Source organism: Mandrillus leucophaeus, unplaced genomic scaffold, assembly GCF_000951045.1.
Source record: "Mandrillus leucophaeus isolate KB7577 unplaced genomic scaffold, Mleu.le_1.0 Scaffold1075, whole genome shotgun sequence".
Taxonomy (NCBI): domain Eukaryota; kingdom Metazoa; phylum Chordata; class Mammalia; order Primates; family Cercopithecidae; genus Mandrillus; species Mandrillus leucophaeus.
The window spans coordinates 679,835-705,211 of NW_012098932.1; the positions used below are offsets into that span (position 1 = coordinate 679,835).

General features: G+C 51.3%; 1 protein-coding gene across 1 annotated transcript; it reads right to left on the reverse strand.

Annotated features, from left to right (window-relative positions):
• Positions 1 to 681: 681 nt before the first annotated feature.
• Positions 682 to 25,377, reverse strand: CDHR1 (cadherin-related family member 1). Its single transcript, XM_011985855.1, has 17 exons — positions 25,116 to 25,377; positions 24,363 to 24,458; positions 23,237 to 23,382; positions 22,038 to 22,088; positions 20,751 to 20,840; positions 18,666 to 18,752; positions 17,434 to 17,547; positions 16,223 to 16,366; positions 14,735 to 14,813; positions 13,404 to 13,504; positions 10,959 to 11,162; positions 10,455 to 10,607; positions 8,184 to 8,348; positions 7,635 to 7,702; positions 6,944 to 7,172; positions 6,005 to 6,262; positions 682 to 5,274 (listed from the first exon to the last, which is right to left on the reverse strand). Exons 1-17 carry the CDS (start codon positions 25,168 to 25,170, stop codon positions 4,735 to 4,737), a joined length of 2,580 nt encoding a protein of 859 aa, XP_011841245.1. The 5' UTR covers positions 25,171 to 25,377; the 3' UTR covers positions 682 to 4,734.

Consider the following 25,377-nt stretch of genomic DNA (forward strand, 5'->3'; position numbering starts at 1 on the left):
GGGCAGGGCAGTATTCAGCTGCTTCTGTAAACACGGAAATTTAGGGAGAGGGAAAATGGTCTAGGGAGGATTTCTGAGAATCTGATACTTTTTAAGATGCTTGCGCTTCCCCTTGAAAAACCCTAGAGTAAAGATTCATGTTACTCAGATTGAATAAGGCAATTTCATAGTGGGGATGCAAGAATAGACTCTGACTTGAATGTGGTTTCTTGGGCTTAAATTTTGGCTTTCTTACTGGCTTTGTTGTACCAGGGAAGTCACTCTCTTTTCATGTACCTTAGTCTTCTCACCTATAAAATAGAGTAATAATAGTACCTTAGTTTTCTCACCTGTAAAATGGGGATAATAACAGTCCTTACCTCATAGGGTTATTCTGATAAGTATACAAGGCTTTTTTTAAAAAAACATGTAAAGTTCTCAGAACAATAGCTGGCACATAGTAAACCCTCAGTAAATATCACAGTAATAAATGCTACCATCATTTCAGGCATCTACGTCAGTTTGTGCTTTCTTTGAATGTGACTCAGCACATAGACAGGGCCATTTGGAATATCAGATCTTAGTAGGACTACATACATGTGTATATTTATAAATATATATATGTAATAACATGATATCTAGGCTAATATCCTTCACATATTCTGTTTAATTCATGTTGAAAAGATGCTACAGTTTCAGATGTAGTTGTCATGCCCTTGAGAAGCTTATTTATTTAGAGCTTAGACCATACAAGTTCAAGGTAAATGCCTTTGAGGAAACATTTGTAAGCAGAGCTACTTGCTTTTAAAATGAAGCCTCTCTAGTCCCAGGCAATTTAAGAGAGGAATGTTGTTCTTTTTCTTTTCTTCTTTCCTTCTATCTTGTTAGAGACGTACACCTAACACCTAGAAGAGAGCCTGGCACAGATGATATACTCCAAATGTGTCACCCTAGGAATGGCTGAGTAAATTATTGAGAAATGAATAAATAACCAAACCTCATTCAGGCCTTAAAAGAAGTGCGTGTGCACGATTTTATAACATCAAACCGATGTCCACAACATCAGCCTGTTGTTACTCTCCTTTACTGATCAAATGATGGTAGCTTAAGCCATGACCGCTTCATTCTGGAAACTAGGACCTTCAGAGAACCCCTCCCCAGGTTGTTTGTGAGTCTCCTAAGGGGTCCTCCATGTGGCACATGCCAGTCTCCTGCCTCATTCCTCATGTGGCATCTTCTCCATTCTCCCTCTCCACCCCTTGGTGGCCAAGGCCCTTGAAGACTGTCAGGATGTGCCACTGCCTGTCAACAGATGCCAACACCCCTGGCAGGTGGACTGGCCTTGGATTCCCTCAAAGCCTTTAGTTCCTAAAGATAGAATCGCCGAAATCCTTAGAGAAGCAGAGCATGGTAGTTCCTTCCCATCTCTGAACACACTTCTCCAGCTGGATTCTGAGGGAGAGCTGCTTGAGGACAGAGTTCCACAGGTTCTTACAGACATCTCATTGTTCCTAACCCCTTGGAATCTCAGTGCAGGCTGCCGGCTGCACAAGCCACAGATGCTGTGGCAACTGCCCTGTTCTCCACTTCCCTCCAGACCCACTCTCCTCCCTTCTCCTAGCATGAAGTAAAAGCTTCTGGACCTATAGGTGGGTGGAAACATCCCAGGGGGTGAGGATGCATGGAGGGGGTCCTCTCTTTCAAGACATAGTGTTCTAGTATGTGGGCCACAGTCACAGCAAGTGTCTACTGAGCTTGTGTAAGTAGGTACAAAGCTGGTGCTAGGCACTTTACATGTATTAGCTCTTGTCATCCTCTCTGCAACCATACTTTGCACCTGTGTTATTGAGGAAAGTGAGGCCCAGAGAGACTTGACCTCTTGCCCAAAGTCACAATTAATGGCAGAACCAGAATTCAGACCTAGGGCTGTCAAACTGTAAAGCTCTTTGTTATATCATGTGATCGGAATATCTGAGCTCAGGCGTAGGAGGAAAATGACTCTACAGAGTCCTTGGAGTCACATCTGTTTATTGTCCATGAGGCTACAGCTCCATTCTTAGGGCCAGGAATGGGCAAGCCTGCCCAGTGTGCCTTTCCTGCCTCCCCGCTCTTTCCCTGGAGGCCTATCATGGTGCCAGCCTGGAACTCTGCTTGTCCTACTGGGACTGAGCAGGCAGCCCCGTGGCCCACCATTCGTAACACAGGGACTTGACTGGCCTCACCCCACTGGCAGGGTCTCCTCCAGTGCTGACCACACTTGCCGGTGCCTTAGGTTTGGCTGCACCCTCCTCCTCTTTCCCAGTGTGGCTCATGCTGGCTACTGGGCATTTCCCCATCCGTGGCCAGCTTGCAAGATTGGCTCTGTCTTGGTTCAAGTTCCTGGGGTTGTCCAAGAGAACGCTCTCGGTCCTGGATCCACTTGCAAGCCTGAGCTTCCAGTCCAGAGGTCTTTATGACCCCTGTCTGAGAGACGACAGTGCTTCCCAAGCTTTCACGCCCACCCTAGGCCTCCCAATTCCTGCCCTTGCTGGGCTGCACTGGTAGGGTGGGAGAGTGGGCAATTAATTCTAGCTCCAGGTTCCGTACCTCTCCATGCAGCCCTGCCTGGGCTTGTCCTGTTTGGGAGAAAAGTCCAGGAGACAAGGCCCACAAATGTCCTGTTCAAGATAAATGCATGGCAATTTGGACAAAACTTTTCAGCCTTCTTTAGAGTCAGGTCTAGGGGTGAAAGAATGGATCCACCTGCTGAAGGAGCCAGGAAGCAAGTTGAGCTTGGCTGTGTGTCAGTAAGACTGGTCTCCACAGGTCAGCAAACACAAATGAAAGCAGGGAGCAGGGGATCAGCATGGCCTTTGGGTAACAGACTTTATTTTCCATTTATGAAAGAGGTTGATTGCATGCAAGCTTTAAGGATGCTGTATTCCCTGTGGAGGTCAAGCATGATCCAGCACAGCCCTCTCCTGAAACACGGGCTGGAAAGTACCTGTTTGCTCAGTCTGGGCTCCTGGATTGCTAGAGTCCACCTCTTGCTTAATACCGTTCAAGCCAGGGACTATAGAAACTCCAGCAAGGATTCTGCACACTGGCACATCTCAGTAACACCTCCAAACACAGACTCAGAAATCAGAAAAGCCACATGTGCATACAATCTCTTTAAATAATATCATCAATATATTCTAGAGGGGTTGTTAGTGAGTGGAGCCAAATGCAGACTGATCTACTTTTCTCTCTCTGTGCACACATCTAGATTTCCTGATAGCAGGTTCCTTAAAGCAGGGCACAACCTCTTTGTATTAATCCCAGAGGCCTGGTATGACTTCTCTCCTGGGGAAGGTTGTCACAAGCTGATGAGGTCTGCCCTGGCTAGACCAGATCCTTGCTACCAGCCTGTTGTGTGGCCTCAGGCAAAGCATTCCGTTATTGGGAACTCATTTTCTTCATCTTGGCAAACTGGAGACTTGGAGCTCTGGTTCTCTCTGACAGTAGCTGGCCAGGACCACAGTGGGGATGGGGTGAGGGAAGAATGGAAGGAGAGGTGTGTGAGTCACGGCAATGCCATCATCCAGTGGTAGCCCCTAAGTCCAGCACAGTGCCTGCTGGGGCGCTTGGCAGAGTAGCTGTGAGGCTCCTAATACTTCCTGGAAGAGCTGCACCCAGAGAACTGGGCTGCAGAAAAATACTTTTTGCATTCATGCCGCTTTGGTTAAAGCCCTCATCACCACCATTTTCTTCAATCCTCACCCTAGACCTGCAAGTGAGGCAGACAGGGCTTACTCTCTTCATTTACAGATGAGGAAGAAGATGATCAGTGACTTTAAACAGCTTTCCCGAGGTCACGTGATGTGAACAGAAGAGCTGGATAAAAATGGAAGTCTCCCCGCATCTCAGCCCTGATATTCATCGACTGCCCTGAATTGTCTCTTCAAGGATGGCCGGTGGGGAAGCTCCTCAGAGAGGGGCCCTGATGCTCTTCTAGATGCCTTTAGGGCTACCTCGATAGCTCCAGCTTTGACAATTTTGGGTTCATGGCAGTTCTTGCTGGAGACATCTGCTCTCACTCTTGGCAAGGCCCGTCTTCCACCTCTGTGTCCCTTGTCCCACGTGGGCATACCAGGGTCCACAGTCTCTGCCCAGACAGAATGTTCTATCTTTCCAAATGCATCCCAGCACAGTCCCGCAGTCAGTGTGTTTTCCGCACACATTTGCCCTCCCCTTACCTACATTTGCTTTCCTACAGCTCACGAGGTTCGCTGACCTCCAGCCTGAAACAATGCTAAGCCTCTTTTTCCTGCTCTGCTGTCAGCTGCAGGCATCAGGATCCAGATTCCAGGGATCTCGTTGCTCCACATGGCCAGGGCCCTGCTGCTTGACTAAGGATGATGAGCTCCCAGTAGGACCTGAGGGACTGTGAGGTCTGGGGTTGGTGAGTAGAAGACATATAGGGCTGTCTTCTCATCAATTCCCAGCCCTGAAGAATGGGGGGCATTGTAGCAGTGCCAAAGATTTGAGTAATGGGGAAGTATTTGCCAATTGCATCCTATAGCCCAATGTCTTGCCCAAGGCCCTGACCAGAGCCCTGTCAGAGCGCAACTTCTTGTTGTGCCAGAAGGTGGAGGTAGAGATGAGGACAGTGGGGATTACACCATTGTAAAAAACAGGGGTGACCTTAAGGAGGAGAGGAAGGGCAGCATTGTCTGAGCAGCAGGGTGGTGTGGGTCAGGGGTGGAGGCAAGAGTGGGGACCATAGGGCATGCACTAGAAGTAAGCTTTGTTGTGCACACTCTTCTTCTCAAACTTTTGCTTGAGCTCAGAGATCAGAGTTGACTGGATGGGGCTTCCCATAGTTTTGGGTTTTGGTGGGGGTTGGGTCGGCTGGGGGGTGAGAGAGCCAGAGACAGTAGGCACGGTCCAGTGGGCTGCACCAGTGCTGGGCGCCACGCTGGGTGGTGGAGGGAGAGCTGGAGCTCTCGGGGGCAGGGAGCTTTCTGGGCTGTTGTTGTTGCAGTTCTCATTGGGAGGTTTCTCTTTGAGCATGAACTTGGTAGCGGCTTTGGCGCTCTTGGACTTGAGCCACTCGATGCGGATGGTGCGGGGCGCAGGGCTGGGCCGCTTGCGGACCACCCGCCGCACTGGCAGGACCTTGTTAGACTTCTTGTTGCGCCAGAAGGTGGCGGTAGAGATGAGGACAGTGATGGCCACGACGGTGGCCATGGTGCCGGCCAGTACACCCACGGCCTTCATGGGGTTGTCCTTGGTCTGTATCAGGAAGGCAGCCATGGGGCTCCGGGAAAGGGTCTGAAAGAGAGAGCCAGCCCCTGCACTCAGCAGTTCCCACCTGGTCCTTGGAGTACAGAGTAGGCTTGTGCTTCCTTAAGCCTAATGGTTTTTAAACTTTCTGGAGTCAGGAGTCCCTTTGAGAATCTGATAGGCACTATGGGCTTTTGTCCAGGAAAATGCACCCAGAGAGAGCATGATGCATGCAGCTCTCCAGAAAAATGCACGCAGACACAGCATAGTGCAGACCACTCTCTAGTACAATAAGCTCAGATGGAATGCAATGCGAACAACCTCTTTTGGATTCAGAACTCCTGCTTTAGCTGGACTCTGTTCTTGAGATAGTAGGAGATCACCTGCCTTTGATTGTGGCAAAGGCTGGGGGGCCCATTTGCCCAGATGTATCAGAAACCTCTTAAGTGGCTACTTTTCTGCCAGACACTGAGCTGAGAGCTACGCATAATGATTTCACTCTGCTTTTCAACACCCATGTGAAGAAGCCATCGTTACCTCCGTTTCACAGGAAAGGTAACAGAGGCTTAGCAAAGCCCAAAGTCACACCATTAATAAGTATTAAACTAGAAGCTCAGCCCCCTTCCAAAGCCTGTGTTTGATGGCACAGGCTGCCTTTGATAACACTGAGTGTCTTTTGAAGGAAGCCTGGAGATGGTCCTTCTCTGTCTGCCCACGTTGCAGAGAGGTCGGAGCTGGCCCTCAGACCCCTTTTTCCTGACCATGGCTTTGTACTCACCTCAGCATCTGTGATGTCAATCTTGAGTAAGGCTGTGGTGCTGAAGGATGGGGAGCCCCGGTCCTTGGCCTGCACCTCTAGGGACCATATACAGTCCCTTCCAGGTGTGATGTTGTGCAGGGCATCCAGGGAGCGGATGGAATTCTTGAGCCAGATCTCCCCCGTGTGGGCATTGATGTCAAACACATTGGCCGGCTCTGCATGGGTGATGGAATAATCCACCAGGTTGTTAGGTTCCTCTGCATCCTCATCTATGGCCTGTGCACAGGGAGAGACAGACAGAGCTGGGCTTTAGGGACCATCCTTGTGTACACTGGCTAAATCAGCATGTCGTATGGGGCTTGCTGGGTTGATGGGAAATGGTCCTGATCCTATTTTGAGAGGATTGAGTTGGGAAAGGAATAGAATGCGTGCCCTCCTATAAGCCAGGGTCTACGTAGGCCTTACACATGTGATACCCAGTTCCATTCTCAGAACAAGACTAGGAAGCAAATATTGGTGAATCCAGATTACGGATGCAGAAATAAAGCTTAGATGCAAAGTGGCTTGTCCATGGATACAGAGGTATAAGAAAGGGAGTCAGGATTCAAAGTCAAGTCTGCTGGGTTTCAGAGTTCATCCTTTTTGCCACATTGGCAAGATGACAAAGTGCAGTGAGAAAACCACTCTTTCGAAAGCAGGCAGACCAGCTATGTGAAGGCAAGCCAAACACTTAATCCACCTGGCCTGTTTTTTTCATTTATTGAGTAGCAACGTCTTCCTTCTCAGAGTTAAATTCCGTGTTGAGGTGGGGATGGGGATACATAAAATGTCTTAAAGTCCCTTGTCCATGGTGGGAAGCCAATAAATTTTATCTTCAATGAAATTCTTATGCCCCAGTATCTCTTGCAGCTGCTGGACCCAGGCTTTTAGGGGAGCTCAGCTGCCTCCGAAACTCACCTCAATTTTCACTGGGGTCCCTAGCACCATCGTCTTCTTCTGAACGCTCTTTCCAAACTGAGGGGGGTGGTCATTGACATCCAGCAGTGTGATAAACACCTCAGCTACGCTGTACTTGCCCTCCATGTCCTCTGCCTTCACATAGAAGTTGTACCTGGCAGTGGCCTCAGCATCCAGGCTAGCCCAGGGCTGGGTGTAGATAAGCCCAGTGGATGGGTGGATCAGGAAGCTGCCAGGCAGAGCACATAGGCATGGGTGTGCATGCATACACACATATGTGCATATACGCACATGCCTGCAACAATGAGCTGCCTCCCGAAGCAGCAGTGAGGTGTCATGCAGCTCCTCCAAAGTGTCCCACCTGCTCCCTCCTATCCTTGCAGTCTAAGTGAGGTAGATCCACCCGTGCACTCACCTATCTGTCACTATCCAGCTTAACAACTCCATTTATAGTCTTTCTTTCTTCCTATGGCCTGCTCCTTCCCCAGCCAGCCCTGTTTGCCTGGCTCCTGAGGCTCTGGGCCCTGACCTTCCTCACCCTCTGCCTCAGCTTTCCACTGCCTCTCTCCACTCCTCTTCACCCAGGCTCCTGTCCCTCCCAGGCCCCTCCTGCCTCTGCCACAGACCTCCTCCACCCTCAGCCTTCAACCCCCTTGCCCAGGTCCCTGTCCTGGATTCTGGATCTACTTACAGGTCTGCCCCAGTCCCGTAGATGGAATATTTCACTTCACCCCAGGGTCCTGTGTCTGGATCCACAGCCTGGAAGAGAAACAGCCCCAGGTGGCACTCGCCTCTTTGTCAGGGTATGTTGGCAGCTCCCATGCCCTGAGGGTTGCTTTCAACCACAAAGCAAGGGGATTTGAGGTTTGCCTAACTGGGGAAAAACTGATGGAGAGACCTGCCCGGGAGTCCTAGTTTTCCTCCAAGAAGCTTTAAGTATTGAAACAGCCAAGAGATTTAGATCTGGAAAACATTCATCCCTCCTTTATAAATGAGGAAGAGGGGATGGGTCCCATGCCCTGTAATTATTGTTTACATGTATATCCTCATTGCATTCTGTGAGGTGTTGTAATACCCATTGTATGGATGAAGAAACTGAGGCTAAGAGAGGGCAAGTAGCTTGTCCAAGGACAGCTAATGAGTGTGGGCTCTGCCACTCAAACTGGAATGACCTTCCAGATTTGTCTGGCTTCACAAGGCCTCCTATCCCACCCAGTCCCTGGGCCAGTTCCCAACCCACTGTGACAGCCACCACGCTGGAGCCCCCTGGGGCATTCTCAGGAATCCTGGCAACGTAGTAGAGGGAGTCGAACTTGGGGACATTGTCATTGGTGTCCAGGAGCTGGATCACAACATCCGCTGTGGAACTGAACTTCTCCGGGGTGTTCACTTCAACAGCCAGGAGCTGGGAAGGGAGGAAAATGAGGACTTGTCTGGGTGGGCACTCACCCTGTGGAGGGCCTTCCCACCTCATCTCCCCAGGACTGATATGGCATCCATCTGCCATGTCTCCCAATCTTCCTCGCAGCTGCCGACTAGCTACTCATGCAAGGGTCACCTCTAAGGCCTGGCATCACTCCCTACTCCATCAATTGGCTTGTAATGCCAGCTTTCTTATCATTCCCATCTGTATTGGGGTCAGTTTATTTTGTTCCACTGAGTTGCATATCCTTTCCAGTTCCAGTTGTCTTAACTATTCTCATAAGTTTATTGCCCCATATAAAAACCAGTTTCATTTTGTCAAGCCTTGTTGCCACCTGTCCAAATGAAATTCCAGGGAAGAGTTAATTGGGGACATTAAATTCTTTTTAAAAATAAATAAATAAAAACAAACAAACCAAAAAACGGGTCATGCACGGTGGCTCACGCCTGTAATCCTAACACTCTGGGAAGCTGAGGCAGGTGGATCACCTGAGGTCGGGAGTTCGAGACCAGCCTGGCTAACATGGTGAAACCCCATCTCTACTAAAAATACAAAAAATTAGCCGGCATGATGGTGTGTGCCTGTAATCCCAGTGACTCAGGAGGCTGAGGCACGAGAATCACTTGAACCTGGGAGGCGGAGGTTGCAGTGAGCCAGTATCGTGCCACTGCACTCCAACCTGGGAGAAAGAGTGAGACTCTTGTCTCAAAAACAAAACAAAGAAAACGAGTCCTGGCTCTATTGCCTAGGCTGGAGTGCAGTTGTGCTATCTCAGCTCATGCAACCTCTGTCTCCCAGGCTCAAGCCATCCTCCCATCTCAGCCTTCTGAGTAGCTGAAACTACAGGCATGCGCCACAATGCCTGGCTAATTTTTGCAGTTTTTGTAAAGATGGGGTTTTGCCTTGTTGCCCAGGCTGATCTCGAACTCTTGGGCTCAAGTGATCTGCCCCCCTCAGCCTCCCAAAGTGCTGAGATTACAGGCGTGAGCCACCATGCCCAACCAAATTCTTTATTAACCTAAGCAGAATTTGAACTTTTTAAACAAGGTGTGCCTTTACATCTCTTTCTTTATGCCTCTTTGTAAAGTTTAGCATTTTTCATCATTGCATGATGCATATTTCTTGTGGTAATTCCTATAAATTTTATGTGTTGGTTGTTATTGTAAAAGATAATTTTTATCCCATATTTTCTTATTATTTTTTGTATGTAGGAAAACTACTGGATTTTGTGCATTAACTTTGTAATCAGCCATGTGGCTGAGTTTCCAAGAGTTGTTTTTTTTTTTTTTTTTTGGCTTTTCTCTCAGATTCTCTAAGCAAGCAATCGTCACCTGCAAATAATGACTGTCTTGTCTCCTCCTTTCTAAAGTTTGAACTTCTTATTTCCTTTCCTTATCCAGGAACAATGTTATTTCAGGAATTGTGCTAAATAATGGTGGTGTTAGCAGGCATCCGTGTTTTTTTCCTAATTTCATGGATTGCTTTTATAATAGTATTTCACTTTTAAGCATGATGCAGGCTATAGGAGAGTGTGCATATATGTGTATAATTATAAATAAGATAATTTTAATAGTGTCAGTGAAGTATTTACTTTTCCTATTAACATATTATATATGTTCATATATAATATACAATATAATAGGAAAGTAATGTTCATATATAATATGCATTTCATAATACATTTATGATTTTACGTAAATACAAATGATATCACAGAAGTATTTTTTTCCTTTTCAGCTAAGATTGTTATCAGAAGAGATGACAAATGTCAAGGCATAAGATAAAACATCTATCGTGATAATAAAATAGTTCATTCAATCTATTAACACGGCAAATTATACTGGTAGTTATCCTTTGATCCCACACCACCACCTGCATTCCTGGGGCTGGTTGTGGTGTGGAAACCAGGAAGCTCAGTGAGGCTGAGGCTGTGAGCAATCTGCAGGAGGGGCAGAGGGTTGGAGAAGAAAAGAGTAGGGCCAGGAAGGGCAGAGAGTAACAAGAGACCCCCTCAGGAATGAACCAAGATGCTGGTATGAATTCCTGGGACCCTCCCATTCAGGGCAGTGAATTCAGGGCACCACCTACCTTGAAGGTTAATACTTTAGACTTTTCAAAGTCAATGGCAGCTGAGTTCTCCACAATGATCGTGACTTGGGCTTCATTCAGGACCGTCTGTGGAACCACTCGGAAGATGCCCCTGGGCCCCACCAGCTGCAAGTTGAATTTGGCATTGGCTCCCTAGAGAATTTGGAGAGTGGAAACAAGGAAGATGAATGATGATAGAAATTTATATTCATACTATATAGAAGTCTTCACGCGCCCTTAACCTTGGGAGATATTATTAAGAGAGTTTCTGCATCTGACTTTTCCTTCTGAATGGACTGTGAGTGCCTTTAGGCTAAGCAGATAGTCTTTGATTGGTTACTCTCCCTCCTCTCCCCCTTGGTTACAACTTCCTGTTTCATTCATTTTGTGGCCCACCTGGCCCCTGCTACATACGCAGGGCAGTTTGATGCAGATCCACTCAGCTTTGGGACCCTGGCTCCATACCGTTTGTGGGAAAGCAGAGTCGGGGGCAGGACCACACACCTGGTCGGAGTCATTGACGGTGATCTTGAGGCCCCGCAGGATCTCTCCCTGGGGGGGGTGCTCATTCATGGACAGCTCAAACCTGTTTTGGGGTCCACTCTCTCCATAGAATGTTGGCGGGTGGTTGTTGAGGTCCACAATCCTGATGGTGACTGGGACAGTGGCCTGGGCAGCTGGGCTCCCCACAGGGCTCATCTCGGTCACCTGGGACGGGCACAAGTGGCTATGGCCTGTGTGGCAGGTGGACCCTTCAGATGGTCCAGGTCCTACCTCCCTTGTAGAATGTATAATCCCCTCTGTTTCAGTGTGTCCTGGCTTAGCAACTTAGATCTAACTGATAACATATGGCAAAGATGGCAAGCTATCACTTCATGATTAGATGATAAGAGATTGCAATTTCTGTCTTGTGAACTCTCTCTCTTGCCGGTTTTGATGAAGCAGGCAGCTGTGGTTGACAGAGACTAATGGTGACCTCTAGCCAACAGCCAGCAAGGAGCTGAAGCTCTTAGTCCAACAGCCCACAGGGAACTGAGTTTTGCCAATAATTGGGTGGGCATGGAAATCAATCCTTTCCCAGTCAAGCCTGCAGATGAGACCCCAGTCCTGGCTGACAATCTGATTGCAACCATGTGAGGGTCCTGGAGACCAAGGACCCAGCCAAGCTAAGCCTGGAGTCTTGAACCACAGAAACTATGAGACATGAATGTGTATTGTTTTAAGCCGCTAAGTTTGGGGTAGTTACACAACTGATAACTAATACAGCCTACAAAGCTAGGGCCAACAGCCCATAGGCACCTTGTGAACCACGTGGCAGATATCCTACAAACCTCTTCAAGACCTCCTTTCCCTTGTTCTGTAAGCATGCTCTGGTCTTATGTATCCTAAAATAACCATCCCTGTACTCCACTCCTTCACACTTTCACTGCTATCCCTCTTGTTTCTCACCCCACCCCTCATTCAGATACTTCACTCTGACTTCCACACTGCATCTGGCACTGCTACTTTTTCTCCTTCTCAAGTGCTCTATTCTCGCAGCAATATGACTCTGCTCTCTACATCATCTCCTCAACCTCTCTGATCCCTCCTGAGTTTCCTTTACCTGCCCCTCTCCTCCTCCTCACTCTCAGTCTCTTCACACAGCTTCCACAGCTGTGCTTGGTCGATTGTTCTCTCTCTTCTTCTTCCTCTGGGTGCTTTTATTCCCTCCCATGCCTTCCACAGCTACCTGTAGGTTGACATTCTCTCCCACAATTCCAAACCTGTGTGCCCAAGTTTCGATGTTTGAACTTGCATGTCCCTCAAGCATTCAAATGCGTCCTTCCTCACTTACTTCACTTGTGTGCTGTCCTGTACTCCTGATGGCACGGGACCACCTGGGCTTCATCTATCCCTCTCCCATCCCTTTCCCTCAAGATCCGCCAGTTTCCTCTTTCTGTGCAATCTGCCTCATGCATACTTTTCAATTTGTCCCTTTCTTCCATCCCACCTCCCCTCAGCCTCACAGGCTCTCTTCCTCTGTTACCTTGGCCAATGGCTCTACCTCTCATCCAGTTCCCTCTGAACCCAAGTTGAGACCAGAGTCCTCAAATTCTGGCTGGGACTGGTGCCAGAATTACCTGGGTGCTCATAATATGCAGATTTCTGGGTTTGCCCCAAACACACTGAATTCCTATGCCCAGGAGTGGATCCTGAAAATCTTGGTTGGCCCAACTCTCCAAATGTGGGAACCCCACTGGTCTGGTGAGTAGCCAAGTGAACTTTCCAAGTGACTGTAATCCTGCTGAAAACCTTCCAATGGCTCCTTATTGCTCTTGAGTAGGACAAGCTACATAATTTGCAAGCCCAGTGAAAAATAAAAATATAGGGTCCCTTGGTGAAATTATTAAGAATTCCAAGACAGCAAACGGCGAGCATTAAGCTTAGTGTGGGATCCTCCTAAGTATAGTCCCTGTGTGACTTCACAGGTCACATGCCCAGCTCTAGCGACAGATCCACACCTCCCATTCAGGACCTTTATGCCTCTGACCCCGGCCTGGGAGTCCACCTTTCCTTCTTCTCCAGGCTGCCCATCCTCTCTGCTCTGGCTTCACCTGACTCCTTGTTGTTCCCCCAATATATCAGTGCTCTCCCCTCCAGCCTGGGCTTGCTGCACTTTCCTGGCTTGGAATGCTTTCACTCCACCCTGACTCACCCAATGCCAATCTCTGGCAGCATGCACCTGCAGGATCCCACCCACGCTCAGGCATTGCTGCTTCAGTTGCACCTTCTCCTGCCTTTCTGTGACTCCCTGTTTGTGAGTTCATGTCTGGCGCAGGTGCTTTTTAGAACAACATCTAGCCCCCTCCCCAGACTATGGGCGCCAGGAAAGAGGGCCTGGGTCTCATCACCTTTATAGCCTTCCGGGGTCAAAGGTGGGCAGGGAAGACAAAGCTAGAGGGAGGGTACCTGTACATGCAGCTCATACACCTCTCTCTGCAGCTGGGCCGGGCTCTGAGTGATGGAGATGGCTCCAGATGTCTCGTTAATTTCAAAGGCTCCATCGCTCCCTGTCACAGAGAGATGCACCCTGAAGTTCTGCACATGACCACAGGGAGGCGCAGGGGAGTCATGCCGCAGGCTCCTCCTGCATTGCCTAGCGAAGTCTTCATAGAATGAAATCCTGTCATCTGTGTCTTGTCAACATGGAAACAGTTTCAGAGGGGCTTAGTAACTTGTCTAAGGCTACACAGTTAGTGCAGATCTGGGACTTGAACTCAATTCTGTCCAGCTCCCAGGTTCCATACTGCATCCCTTCTCTTATGCATAATATGTGTGCCTGTGTGCATGTGTGCATGTGTGTGTTTGTGTGTGTGTGTGCATGTGAAGAAAAGAGAAAGGAATCAGGAGGACATACAGTGAGACAGGGTCATGGAAGGGGAGTGGGGAAAGAAGGGATAGGAGGGAGGGAATAAAGAGAGGAGAGGGAGGGTGTGGAGTGGGACGGGCAGGAGAGGGGGTGGGTGCTAAGGGACTGGGTAAAGGTTTGCAGTGGTGATGGGAGGGAAGGCAGCTGAGGTCCTGTGAGGCTGGGGAAAGGAGGCTGGCAGGTTTGCCCACATGTGAGCTGCTGGAAGGTGAGTATGCACAGGCATGTCCTAGAGAAAGGCTGGGGCATATAGACATGCCCACATCTGGGACCAGGCACCAGGTGCAATGCCCTGGCCTAGCCCAGGGACAGCTCATCTGGCTTAGTTGCTGCCCAGCTGTGGGAAGAGCACAGACTGTGGAGCTAGCAGGCTCAGGTTCAAATAGAATGATGGAAACTTGGGATGCCTACTTAGCTTCTCTGAACTTCATTTTTCTTGTCCATATATAGGGCTAGCACTAGGGAGATGCCACATCACCACTGCATTTGATTCATTTAATTCATCTATATGCTGTGGGATAACATTTAAAAAGAATGAGGAAAATACATAGCCACTTAAAAAGTGTGAGAAATATTGCCATGCATTCCCATCAAGGAACAAATATCCAGGGGGAGAGGAGCATGGGTGAGCACCTCCATGTTGCTCTCAGCGCCCCTGGCCCATGCTCTCCTGGCTGTTGGATATCATGACAGGCAGGGGCCGAAGCACACAACACAGACACTTGCTTGTCTTGGGCACAGCCTTTCCTCTCCATATATCTTGTACTCCTGGTCCTATAGGCGAGGGAGCTGGGATCTAGAGAGGTTGGGGAACCTTGTTCAGGTCACCTAGAGAGTCAAAGTTGCAGCCCCCAAAGCTGCTCAGACTCACCATTCGCAAGGCTGTAGAGAATTCGATTGGGTTTGCCCCGGTCTCCATCCATGGCGACTACCTTCAGTACCTCCGAGCCCTCGGGGAAATAGGAGCAGCCGCTGCCTGATGGGCAACATGGGGACCCTCCCCTCCCCAAACAATGTCCCCGTGATGAAAAGGAGGTGCTATCCCCACCCAGGAAAGAGTCAGGCCTCTGTGTGGCCGTGGAGCATGGCCCTCCTCTCCTCTGCAGGGGCTCTAAGCGCCCACTGGCCTCCAGGGCTGGAGGGATAACCTGAGCCCCTGCTTCTTCCTTGCCAGTAAGGGTCAGTACCTGGGCTGCCCAGGGATTCTCAGGCCTCCTGCACCAACTTCTGGCCCACACACCACACTCAGCCCTTGCCTCTACTGCTCTCTACTCTCTAGCCTTACTCTCACTGCCCTCTCCATCTTTTGCTTTCATCCCACCCCTGACGTGCATGAGGGGAGAGGGGAAACACAGATGGGAGAGAGGCCAGATCGCAAATGCAAGGTCCCAGAATTAAGATTTTATCTTGTGGGCCTTTGGTACTGCTGGAAGGATTTAGGGTAGGGCTGCCCCAACTGTATAAGGCCTGCTTGACTTCTGCCTGCTGTCCCCTCTTAAGCCCCCTACACAGGCCCTTCTCTCTGGTCAACTCCAGGCTACTTCTTAACCCAGCCCAGGTGCTGCCTCCTCCCTTGGAGCCTGCCCTGAGCCCTGTCCCTCAGCACCTCCTTCTCCCTTTAGCTCCTCAGTGGGATGGCCTGGACCCACCCTGGCCCACCCTGCAGCCCCCACCCAGGGCAGTCCAGCATCTTTCCCCCTCACTCTGAGCTTGTCTCCACCACTGGGTCCTCAAAAAGTGTTTCCTTTTGCTTTATAAAGTCAATACTAGGCCTGGCGCAGTGGCTCATGTGTGTAATCCCAGCACTTTCGGAGGCCAAGGCGGGTGGATCACCAGAGGTCAGGAGTTCCAGACGAACCTGGCCAACATGGCGAAACCCCATCTCTACTAAAAATACAAAAAATTAGCTGGGCATGGCAGTGTGCGCCTGTAGTCCCAACTACTCAGGAGGCTGAGGCAAGAGAATTGCTTGAACCCAGGAGGTAGAGGTTGCAGTGAGCCCAGATTGTGCCACTGCACTCCAGCCTAGTGACAGAGTGAGTCTCCGTTTCCAAAAGAAAAGTAAAGTATAATCAGACAAATGCAAATTGAGAATGCAATTCAATTGCACAGAGATCTTAAGCTGTGGCTTAGTGAGGCCAGGCTCCAGCCTGATCTCTGCCCACGGGGAGCTCATGGTCTAGTTGGGAGCAAAAGGTCCAGTTCATGGCCTGAGGCTGGGTGAGTCCAGAGCTGGCCTCTGTGTGAGGAGGGTGACCGAGGCCAGCCCAGCCATCTCCAGCAGGGGGTCCCTAAAATCACAAGGGTCAGGGCAGGAGGCATCTGGAGGGGACGCTGGCGGAGGGGCACAGCCACCCACCGGAAGGGTGTCCTCGTACACATAGCCATAGTAGGGTGTGCCCACGAAGACAGGGGCCGTGTCCTGAACGTCCTCCACATTGACCGTGACCGTGGTGGTGGCTGAGAACACCACATCAGCCCCATGAAGCCTCCCACCGCCATCCTGTGGAAGAATCGGGGGCCACAGACGGAGAGTGAAGGCAAGTTGGGATGTGGAATTGGACGGAAACTATGAGAACCTGGCTCCTACCCCCTTATGGCTGCGAGGCCAGCTGTCCTCTCCAAGTTGCTGTTTGCTTCTGTGTCACCCAGAGATACTTCTCCTCTCACGGGAGTGTTGGGAATGTAAAAGTGCCACCATTCCTTTGCAAATGGGGTTAGTTCTCTCTCCAGAGAAATCATATCAGGTGAGTGGCAGGAGAGGGGGCATTCACAGCTAAATTCCCCCTCCCAGCCAGGAACCAAGCCTCAAGCACCTCCTGAGGATCTACTCTGTGCTTGGCCTGTGCTGAGTGTCAGGGACCCACAACAGCAAGACTTGGGCCCTGCACTGAGCATCATAACAGAGATGTGCACCCAGCCCAGCCCAGCCCGTGCAGCTATGGGCAGGCGAGGCTGACTTGGGCCTGCGGGTACAGGCTGCAGTGGGATGGTCTGTAAGCCAGGCTGTGACCAGCAAGGGCCTGCTTGCAAAAGAAAGTGCTGGGCCTAGAGGGACAGGTGGGGTTTTGCACTCTTTGCAGGAGAAGAAGCTTTGGTGGGCATCTGCTGGTTTCCAATGTTTCCCACACCACGACTTCAGAAATATGAGGAACTTAGTTGAGCTTCACGGCTGGGCAGATGAGGAAACTGAGGCTCAGAAGGGGTGACTGGGCACACAGAGAGGAGGAGGTGGGTGAGCAAGCCTGGTCAGCAAGATGGAGGTGCCTGAAGGCCATGTTGTTGAGGATGTGAGGGGGACACCATTCTCTTGGACATCCCACCTGGTCTTACTTAGGGGATCCTGGCCTGTTAGTTTTGAGGAGGCATATGCCGTCCCGCAGCCCACAGATCCCAGCCTCCCTGGAGAATATGTCCAGGCAGGAAAGATTCCAAGCAGCTGCTCCCTATTTTCCCACGCCCAGCATGTCTCCTGCTTTCCAGACTGCCCCCACTCCCCTGCAGAGCCTAACTCCGTTCCAACCCAAGGGCTGAGGAGAGACTGGATGCTCCCCTGTCCTACTGTGTTACCTTGGCGACCACGGTGACATAGTGCGTCCGGGACCTCTCGTAGTCCAGAGTGGCCCCAGCCTGGAGGCGCAGCACACCGCTGTGACGGTCCACAGCAAATGGGGAGTGCAGGTTCTATAAGAATTAGGGGCCAGCTGGACCTCAGCAAGAGCTCAGGCCAGCCCCAGGAATGCCCGCTCTGCTTTCTGAAGGGAGTCCTCACAGCCCCTTGTCACAGGGCCTCAGGGCTGAGGTTCCTGCTTCAGAGTGCTCAGCTTTGCTGGTCCCAGGTTCTCCTTCATAGGACTTGGGGCTTTCCCTCCCACACCCTCAGTCAAAAACACAACGTTCCCTTTTGGGCCTTTGCTTTTCTTCCTGCTCAGCTGGAAAACAAATTTTCTTTGGCTAAGCTTTGGGCTAAGCTCTGGCCTGGAGGGTCCAGCAGGTGGCAACGTCTGCAGAGTGATCTAACCTGGAGGGAGCCAGGGATTAAAAGTCACCGTGAAGGAGAGAAACGTTGGGGCCTTCAAACCCTACACCAAGCAAGTGACTGTGGGGCAGTCCCAGGCAGCCTGGCATCGGGGGAGAGGGTGTGCAGCCTGAAGGAGGCTGGCAGGGAGCACCAGCCTCTGGTGGGGTCCCTGGGGGCCCTTCTGGCTGCGTAGTGTCGGGCGCTTGTGCCAGGTGCTATTAGTGGGGGCTTTACACATATGTAGTCTTCACAACAATGCAACAAGGAGTGTGTTTATCTCTCCCATGTGAAACATGAGGAAACTGAGCTGGGAAAGTTAGATAATGCGCTGAAGGTCACGTGAGTGGTGAGGGGTGGGGTCTCTCCAGCACCCGTGCAGTCCAGGGGACTTCTGGGCCTGTGTTGTTAGGGGCATCAGAGCTCTGCCTCTTTTGAGTGTTGTCTCTTCTGCTCTTTTTTTCTATTGACCATTCTGGGCCTACAAGGGGTTCTCCACCCATGTGGCAGTCCCTGGGAAAAGGGCTGGGGATGTGGAGGGCTGAGGGTCCTGGGGATGTGGGAAGAAGGAGGGCACAGACTGACTTAGAGAAAGCCACGATGGACCCATCAGGGGAAGAAGGCTTCTGTCCCTCTCACATCCCCTACAGCCCATCCCACCCCTTCGTGTGCTCCTCGGGAATCGTAGAGGCACCGACCTAAGCGCCTGGGTGATGGAGGTAGGGGCCACCCAGGAGTCCCCTCTGGCCCAGCCCCAGGTTAGGTCCTGTGTGTCCCGCCTTACCTGCAGGAGGTAGGTGACACTCCCTCCAGAGCCTGTGTCCCTGTCCACCGCATGGACCTTAAAGATGCTGCTCCCAGCAGGTATGTCCTAAGGGGGTCACAGCCACAGGGGAGGGTCAGAGACAGTGACAGCATTCTCAGGGGGACAGAGGCATAGAGGCATGCAGCAGTGGGGTCAGGGGAGTGAAGCACCAAAAAAGAGGTGAACAATTGAGGATAAAGTGTGTGAGCCACGTATGTTTATTGCAGCACTATTCACAATAGCAAAGACTTGGAACCAACCCAAATGCCCATTAATGATAGACTGGATAAAGAAAATGTGGCACATATACACCATGGAATACTATGCAGCCATAAAAAAGGATGAGTTCACGTCCTTTGTAGGGGCATGGATGAAGCTGGAAACCATCATTCTCAGCAAACTATTGCAAGGACAGAAAACCAAACACCGCATGTTCTCACGCATAGGTGGGAAGTAAACAATGAGAACACTTGGACACAGGAAGGGAAACATCACACACCGGGGCCTGTCATGGGGTGGGGGGAGGGGGGAGGGATAGCATTAGGAGATATACCTAATGTAAACGATGAGTTAATGGGTGCAGCACACCAACATGGCACATGTACACATAGGTAACAAACCTGCACGTTGTGCACATGTACCCTAGAACTTAAAGTATAATAATAAAAAAAAAATTTTTTTTAAGTGTGTGAGCACCCAATGGGGGCTGGGGCTCAGAGGAGGTGCAGGAAAGAGGGAAGGGAAATTTGAGCAAAAAGACTTGGTGAGGGGCTGGGAGATGCGCTCAAGGAGAGAGGGAGAAGAAAACACCAAGACCCCAAACAGATAAAGGGTCTACCTATGAAACAGCAATTCAAAAAGGAGGAGATGGTTCATAACCACAGACATATTTGGGATCACCAGGGACCATATACCTGCATTTTAGAGCAAGAATGAGATATCTTTCTCCTATTGAATTAGCAAACTTTTTTCTTTCTTTTTTTTTTTGAGACGGAGCTTTGCTCTTGTTACCCAGGTTTGAGTGCAGTGGTGTGATCTCAGCTCACTGCAACCTCTCCCTCCTGGGTTCAAGCAATTCTCCTGCCTCAGCCTTCTGAGTAGCTGGGAAGAGGTGCCCGCCACCATGCCAGGCTAATTTTGTATTTTTAGTAGAGACAGGGTTTTACCATGTTGGTCAGGCTCATCTCAAACTTCTGACCTCAGAGTATCTGTCCATCTCGGCCTCCCAAAGTGCTGGGACTACAGGTGTGAGCCACCGCGCCCGGCTTGAATTAGCAAACATTTTAAACTTTGAGAATTCAGTGTTGTCAAGGGGCAGGGGAGAAAAACCCTCCCATCGCAGGGAAGGAGCAAACAGGTGCCTTCTGGAAAAGCAGTCTGGCAACACCCTGTGGGCATGTGTGCTTTTGATGCAGTAATTTCAAATTCTGAACTGTATCTTAAGGAAAGAATCCTAATTAATGAAAAACAAAATTGATGCTCAGAAGTTGATGTGTCCATGACCGCAAAATTTAGAGCACCTTAAATATCCAAACATCAGGGAATGATTCTGTAAATGATAGACCGTTCACTTGATGGAAGCTATTAAAACAATAGCTGCCCAAACTTTACAATTAATGAGGAAAATGCTTATGTTGTAACTTAAGTGCAAATAGGTTATAGAAAGCATATGTTTAGTATAATCACAACTATGCCAAACAAACAGAAAAACAAAACAAAACAAAACAAAACAAAACAAAGCTCTATAATGACAAAAAGACTAGAAGGAAATACACCAAAATTTAACAATGTCTCAAGTTGGAGAAAGTGAGGGTGACTTTGAAAACTCTCATTTCTCTTACTTTTCTACATATTTCACAAGTCTACACTAAACATGTATTATGACTATAATGGAAAAAAGTAAATGAACATGCCTTTGGAATAAAAGCGAATGTGGGAGGGAGCAGGTGGTGACAGAGAGGTTCTCCACAGGGCAGTGAGCCATGGCCAGGCCACAGAGCAGCCCCAGGGGTAGGTTATGGGCCTGGGTGGGACCATTGGCCCCTCTAGCAGCTACTCACTCACCTCAGGAACCAGGGCAACATAAGGCTCCTGGATGAACCTGGGCGCCTCGTCATTGGCATCGGTCACCAGGATCACGACTTTTTCGGCCACCTGAGAAGGGGCAGAGGGATCAAGAGCCAGTGCAACGAGACCTTCTGAGGGCTGAATGGATAGTGACCTCTAACACTCCAAGGTACACGTCCCTGCCCATCCCTCCTTTCTCTCTCTCCCTCCCTTCCTTCTTTTATTCATTAATGCAATAAACATTAAGCAGCCTCTTAGTGCCAAACATTGTGTTTCATCCTGGAGGCAGGAGACAGTCTAATGGTGTATTATTTTGCAGTAGTCATGGTGGCTGGGATATCAGGGCAAAGATCAGCATATTAAAAAGATACGTTATGATCTCCTCAAGGTGATAGCAGCAGTATGCCAGGCACAGAGGGCGGGGCCCCTGCACTGCACCAGCGCACACACATGGCCTGCGGAAATGTGTCCAATGGGGTTGAGAGTTCCTGGGCTGTGGTGGCAGACAGCAGGTGGGCTTCTCAGAGGAGTGAGAATTAATCCATGAAGACAGGTTTGCCAGAAGGAAAGAGGTACAAAGGTGTGCCGGGAAGAAGGGGTTGCATGTGCAAAGGCAAAGAGGAGTGAAATGCATGGTGAGCTGAGAGAATGGAAGTAGATTTATGGCTAGATTGTGGCCTGGGTGGGGTGGATGTGAGGGAAAAGGCAGCGAGGCAGATGGTGCCCAACGGGGAGTCCCAGAACGCCAGACCGAAGCTTGGTTTTCATCCTGCCAGTGGCAGAGGCCAGCTGTTAGTGCTTTCTGAGCCTCAGAGTGGGCAGATCTGACTCTGTTCTGTAGTGACACCTTCAGGCAATTGGGGTTGGGGAGCCTGGAGGCCAGTGAGCCCCTGGGGTTTGTTGAGTTATCCAGGGAGCACTGATGATCGCTGAGAGAAAGTGGTTGCTGTGGGGTGTTCAGCTCAGGTGACTGAGCAGTAGGCCAAGACCTGGGTCAGGGAGGCAGATGGGGAGGGCAAGTTTGAGGAGATGCTGTGGAATATGGGTTAGACCCATTAGAAACTCAGCTTGGAGAGCCTGATCTCTCCATTCCTTCTTTTCCTTCCTTCCTCTCTGGCCTTGCTGCAGCCCTCTCCTGCGGGCACTTTGGGCAGGTCTTGCGGGGCCCTGGCTTAAATTTGCAGAAAAGCCCCCATGAAGGCTTGGGGAGGAATCATGCTAGCCTCACCCTTCTCAGGCCCGAATACTGCAGGCTGCCAGGGACTGCCTTGGGCATGCACTCACCAGATTCAGGCCGTCAGAAATGCTGATGATGGCTTCAATCTCATCTTCCCTCTGTGAAGCACAGGGACTGAGTGAGTGTCCAGGGGTCTGACACACCACAGGACCCCCGTGGCTGGGCGGAGCTCTGCCTGCCCCACGCACCCATCAGAGGAGGCCTGGGCGTGCCAGTGGATCCCTGGAGCAGGGTGAGTGGTGGCAACAGCATGCCTGGTAGGGTAGAAAGCTGCCTCCCCCCATGCTTGAGGCCTTATTTTGGGACTTTTGTGTCCGGGGTTCTTATAAACTCAGAGACCCAGAGGGTCTGTTGGGGCTCCAACAGAAAATACTCTCCTGCCACAGTGAGGCGAGACGCCGACCTTAGTGTGCTCAAGGTCCCATAAAGACTTTTCCTCTTTCTTTTCCCTTTTCTCCCCTTCTCTCTCCACACCTCTCCACATTCCAGGTCTCTGCAGAGGCTCACATCCATGGTGGCTCAGTGCTCCCCAGGATATGGTGAGGCCTCAGTGGGGTGGGCTATCGGAGGTTGCCAGATCCCACGGGTGCCAGGGAGTGGGGTACTGGCAGCACAGTCAGGCTCCACTGCTGTGTCCCCACAGCAGTCCCTGAGACCTCCCTTTCCTTTCTCTACCCTGGCCTGCAGCTAATGGAGGCTGTCACCAGAACTGGCAGCATCCCCACAGCTGAGGTCCAGTTAGCCACACACCAGGCTGCTGTACGGTCTGAAAAAGGCCATGCCCTGTCGCCTGCAAGTTCACGAATGTGTAGAGCGAAGGAGCCCTGCCGAACTCAGACTCACTCCCAACCACCCTTTTCAGCCTTGACCTGCTCTGAGTTCCTGTGCAGCATAGCACCTCTCCCAGGACAGGCTTGAAAAATCACTTTGTGAGGTTTCTTTCAGAAACCTCAAAGTGCAAACAGATTTATTTTTAACGGAACATGCTTAAAAGATTAGCAGGGCTGGCAGGTGCTCATTAAAGGAGCCCACTCTTCGCTCTGTGTGAACGAGGAGTGTGAAAGTAAAGCCCACTCTGCTGATGGGAAGAGGCCCAGAGATCTCACAGACTGGATGTGGCTGGGGTGTCCCCCCTCATTCCCTACTCTACGGAGAGGTTCTAACCAAAGTGCTCTAGGGGAACTTCAGCCCACCGAGGTCTATCTACAGGCAGCGGCCCTGCAGCACTCCCCACACCTCCCCATACCTCTCTGTCCAGCTCTTCAACCAGGGTGATGTTTCCAAAAGTGGGGTCAACAGAAAAGACGCTTCTAGCGCTGGGGTCAAAGCTGATGTGGTAGGAGATGGGGTCTCCCTCTGGGTCTGTCCCGTTCAGGGTGTATACATGAGAGCCTGGAAGGAAACACAGTGGAGAGACACAGAATCTGAGACCCAACTTTTTCCTAAAAGTGGCAGCTGCTCAGGACCAACGATTCAGCTGTTTATAAAGTGACAATTCAACTCAGTGCCAAAGGTACTGCCCTGAACTGGGTGCTCATCGCTGGCCTCACCCCTGCTGGCTGCTTGCCTCTTTGTATGTTTATTCTTCACAGCAGTTGGATGTGATGATCAGCCACTTTCCAGATTGTAATCTATAACACGGGTTACAGAGCAGGTGCAGGTCTGTTGTGCCTAACTGTAGTGCCTGTGTTCTGCCCTGCCTGGTAATAACTCGGCTCTCAGGATCCAAGGTTGAGGGACTCCTGGGTATAGGGAAGGGGAATGAAGGCCTTTAAGAGACCATTAAGCAGCCATTAAGGCAGGAGGGGTGACCCACAGTGCAGCCCTGTTCCCGATGCCTGGACCTGGTTCTGCAGGGATTTCTGAGCCAGATGTCTGCTTTGCTCTGCTCTCCATTTTCCCGGGGTTCCCAATGCCCACAAAGTGAGGGAGAGGGAGTGTGAAATCTCCCCTTTCTCCTCCCCTCTCACTGCAGATCTCAGCAAGTTGGATGTTCTTCGGCCGTTTTAAAGCCTAGAGACCTGGGGCTCAGGGAGGTAAATACATTTGTTCAAGTTCACACAGCCAAAAGGGGCAGCACCTTATCACCTACTTCCTACAGCGGCCTGCCTCGCAGGGCGACCCTGTCTGTGGGCGGGAGCCCTGGTCTCCAGGACTGGCCAGGCTTAAGTCGCCATGGCAGCAATGACCTTCTTTCCCGCTATTGCCTAGGGGAATTCGGAGAAAAACCAGGAGCCCCCGGCCTTGCGCAGCAACTTGGCGCTGGGCACATATACAGGCTTGGGTGAATCACGGGCTTGGTCCCTGCGTCCAGGGGAATGCGAGTCGCCCCTCAGAGAGACCTATCGGGAGCCGGCGCCAGGGCTACTCACCTACAGGGGTGTCCTCTGGGAGGCTGAACAGAGCCATGTTTCCGTTGGTGCTGCCGACCCCGTTGTCGAAGAAGTGCGGGGCGAAATTGGCCTGAGCTGGGAAAAGAACACAGAACAGACGGATACCCAGACAACGGACACCCAGACACCAGGAGGGAGCTTCACACCAGCTCGGTCCCGCGTCAGGTCCCGCTACCGGGCAGGAGGGCGCCCCGCCTCCCCAACCCAAGTGCACCGAGGGACCCCCCTGGGGCGCCGCCCAGAGGATACCCCTGACCCCCACTCCACCTCCGGTGGGCTCGGGCTTGTCAGGGACACTAGCATGTGGGCTCTATATCCAACCCCTCCTTCATCAATGGGCAGATTGCACCCGCGCTCAGAGAGGGGCAGTGCCCTAGCCAAGGTCACGCCGCGACACGGAGCACTATCCCCTGCCCCACGCAGTATTGGAGCTGCCACTAAGCCTACAGCTCTGCTTCCCAGCAAGCGGAGAGCAGCGGGGGTCCGGACGCCAAACCCTGGGGCTCTAGGATGCCGGCTCTGGAGAAGCGCCCCGGAGCTCCCCACTACTGGCTACCCCACTCCCCACTACCGAATGGGCCAGGAAGATGGAAGGATTTCTCCGCTCCCGTCCACCAGCCCGAGTTCCACTCTGGAAGTGGTCCAGGACCATGTCCCTGTGGCCACCTGGGTGACGCCAGTGCCCACCTCCCTCGCCATCCACGCGGCCAGCGGGGCCCAGCGGCCACTCACCCAGGCAGAGGCGCAGCAGCCCCAGGGCCAGGGCGGCCCACCGGCCACGCCTCATGTCTCCGCCGGCGCGGAGTGTCTCCTGCCGCCGCCGAGGCCCGGCGCAGGGGCACGGAGCATGCCCTGGGCCCGCGGGGAGGGCAGAGAACACAATGGGGGTAGCGGCGACTGCAGCCGCGGCGGGAGGGGGCGTGGGGTGGGAGCGGCGGGTGGTGTGAGGGCGCTAAGAGGATGACACGGCTCGGATCTGCTCCTGCCGGCCACC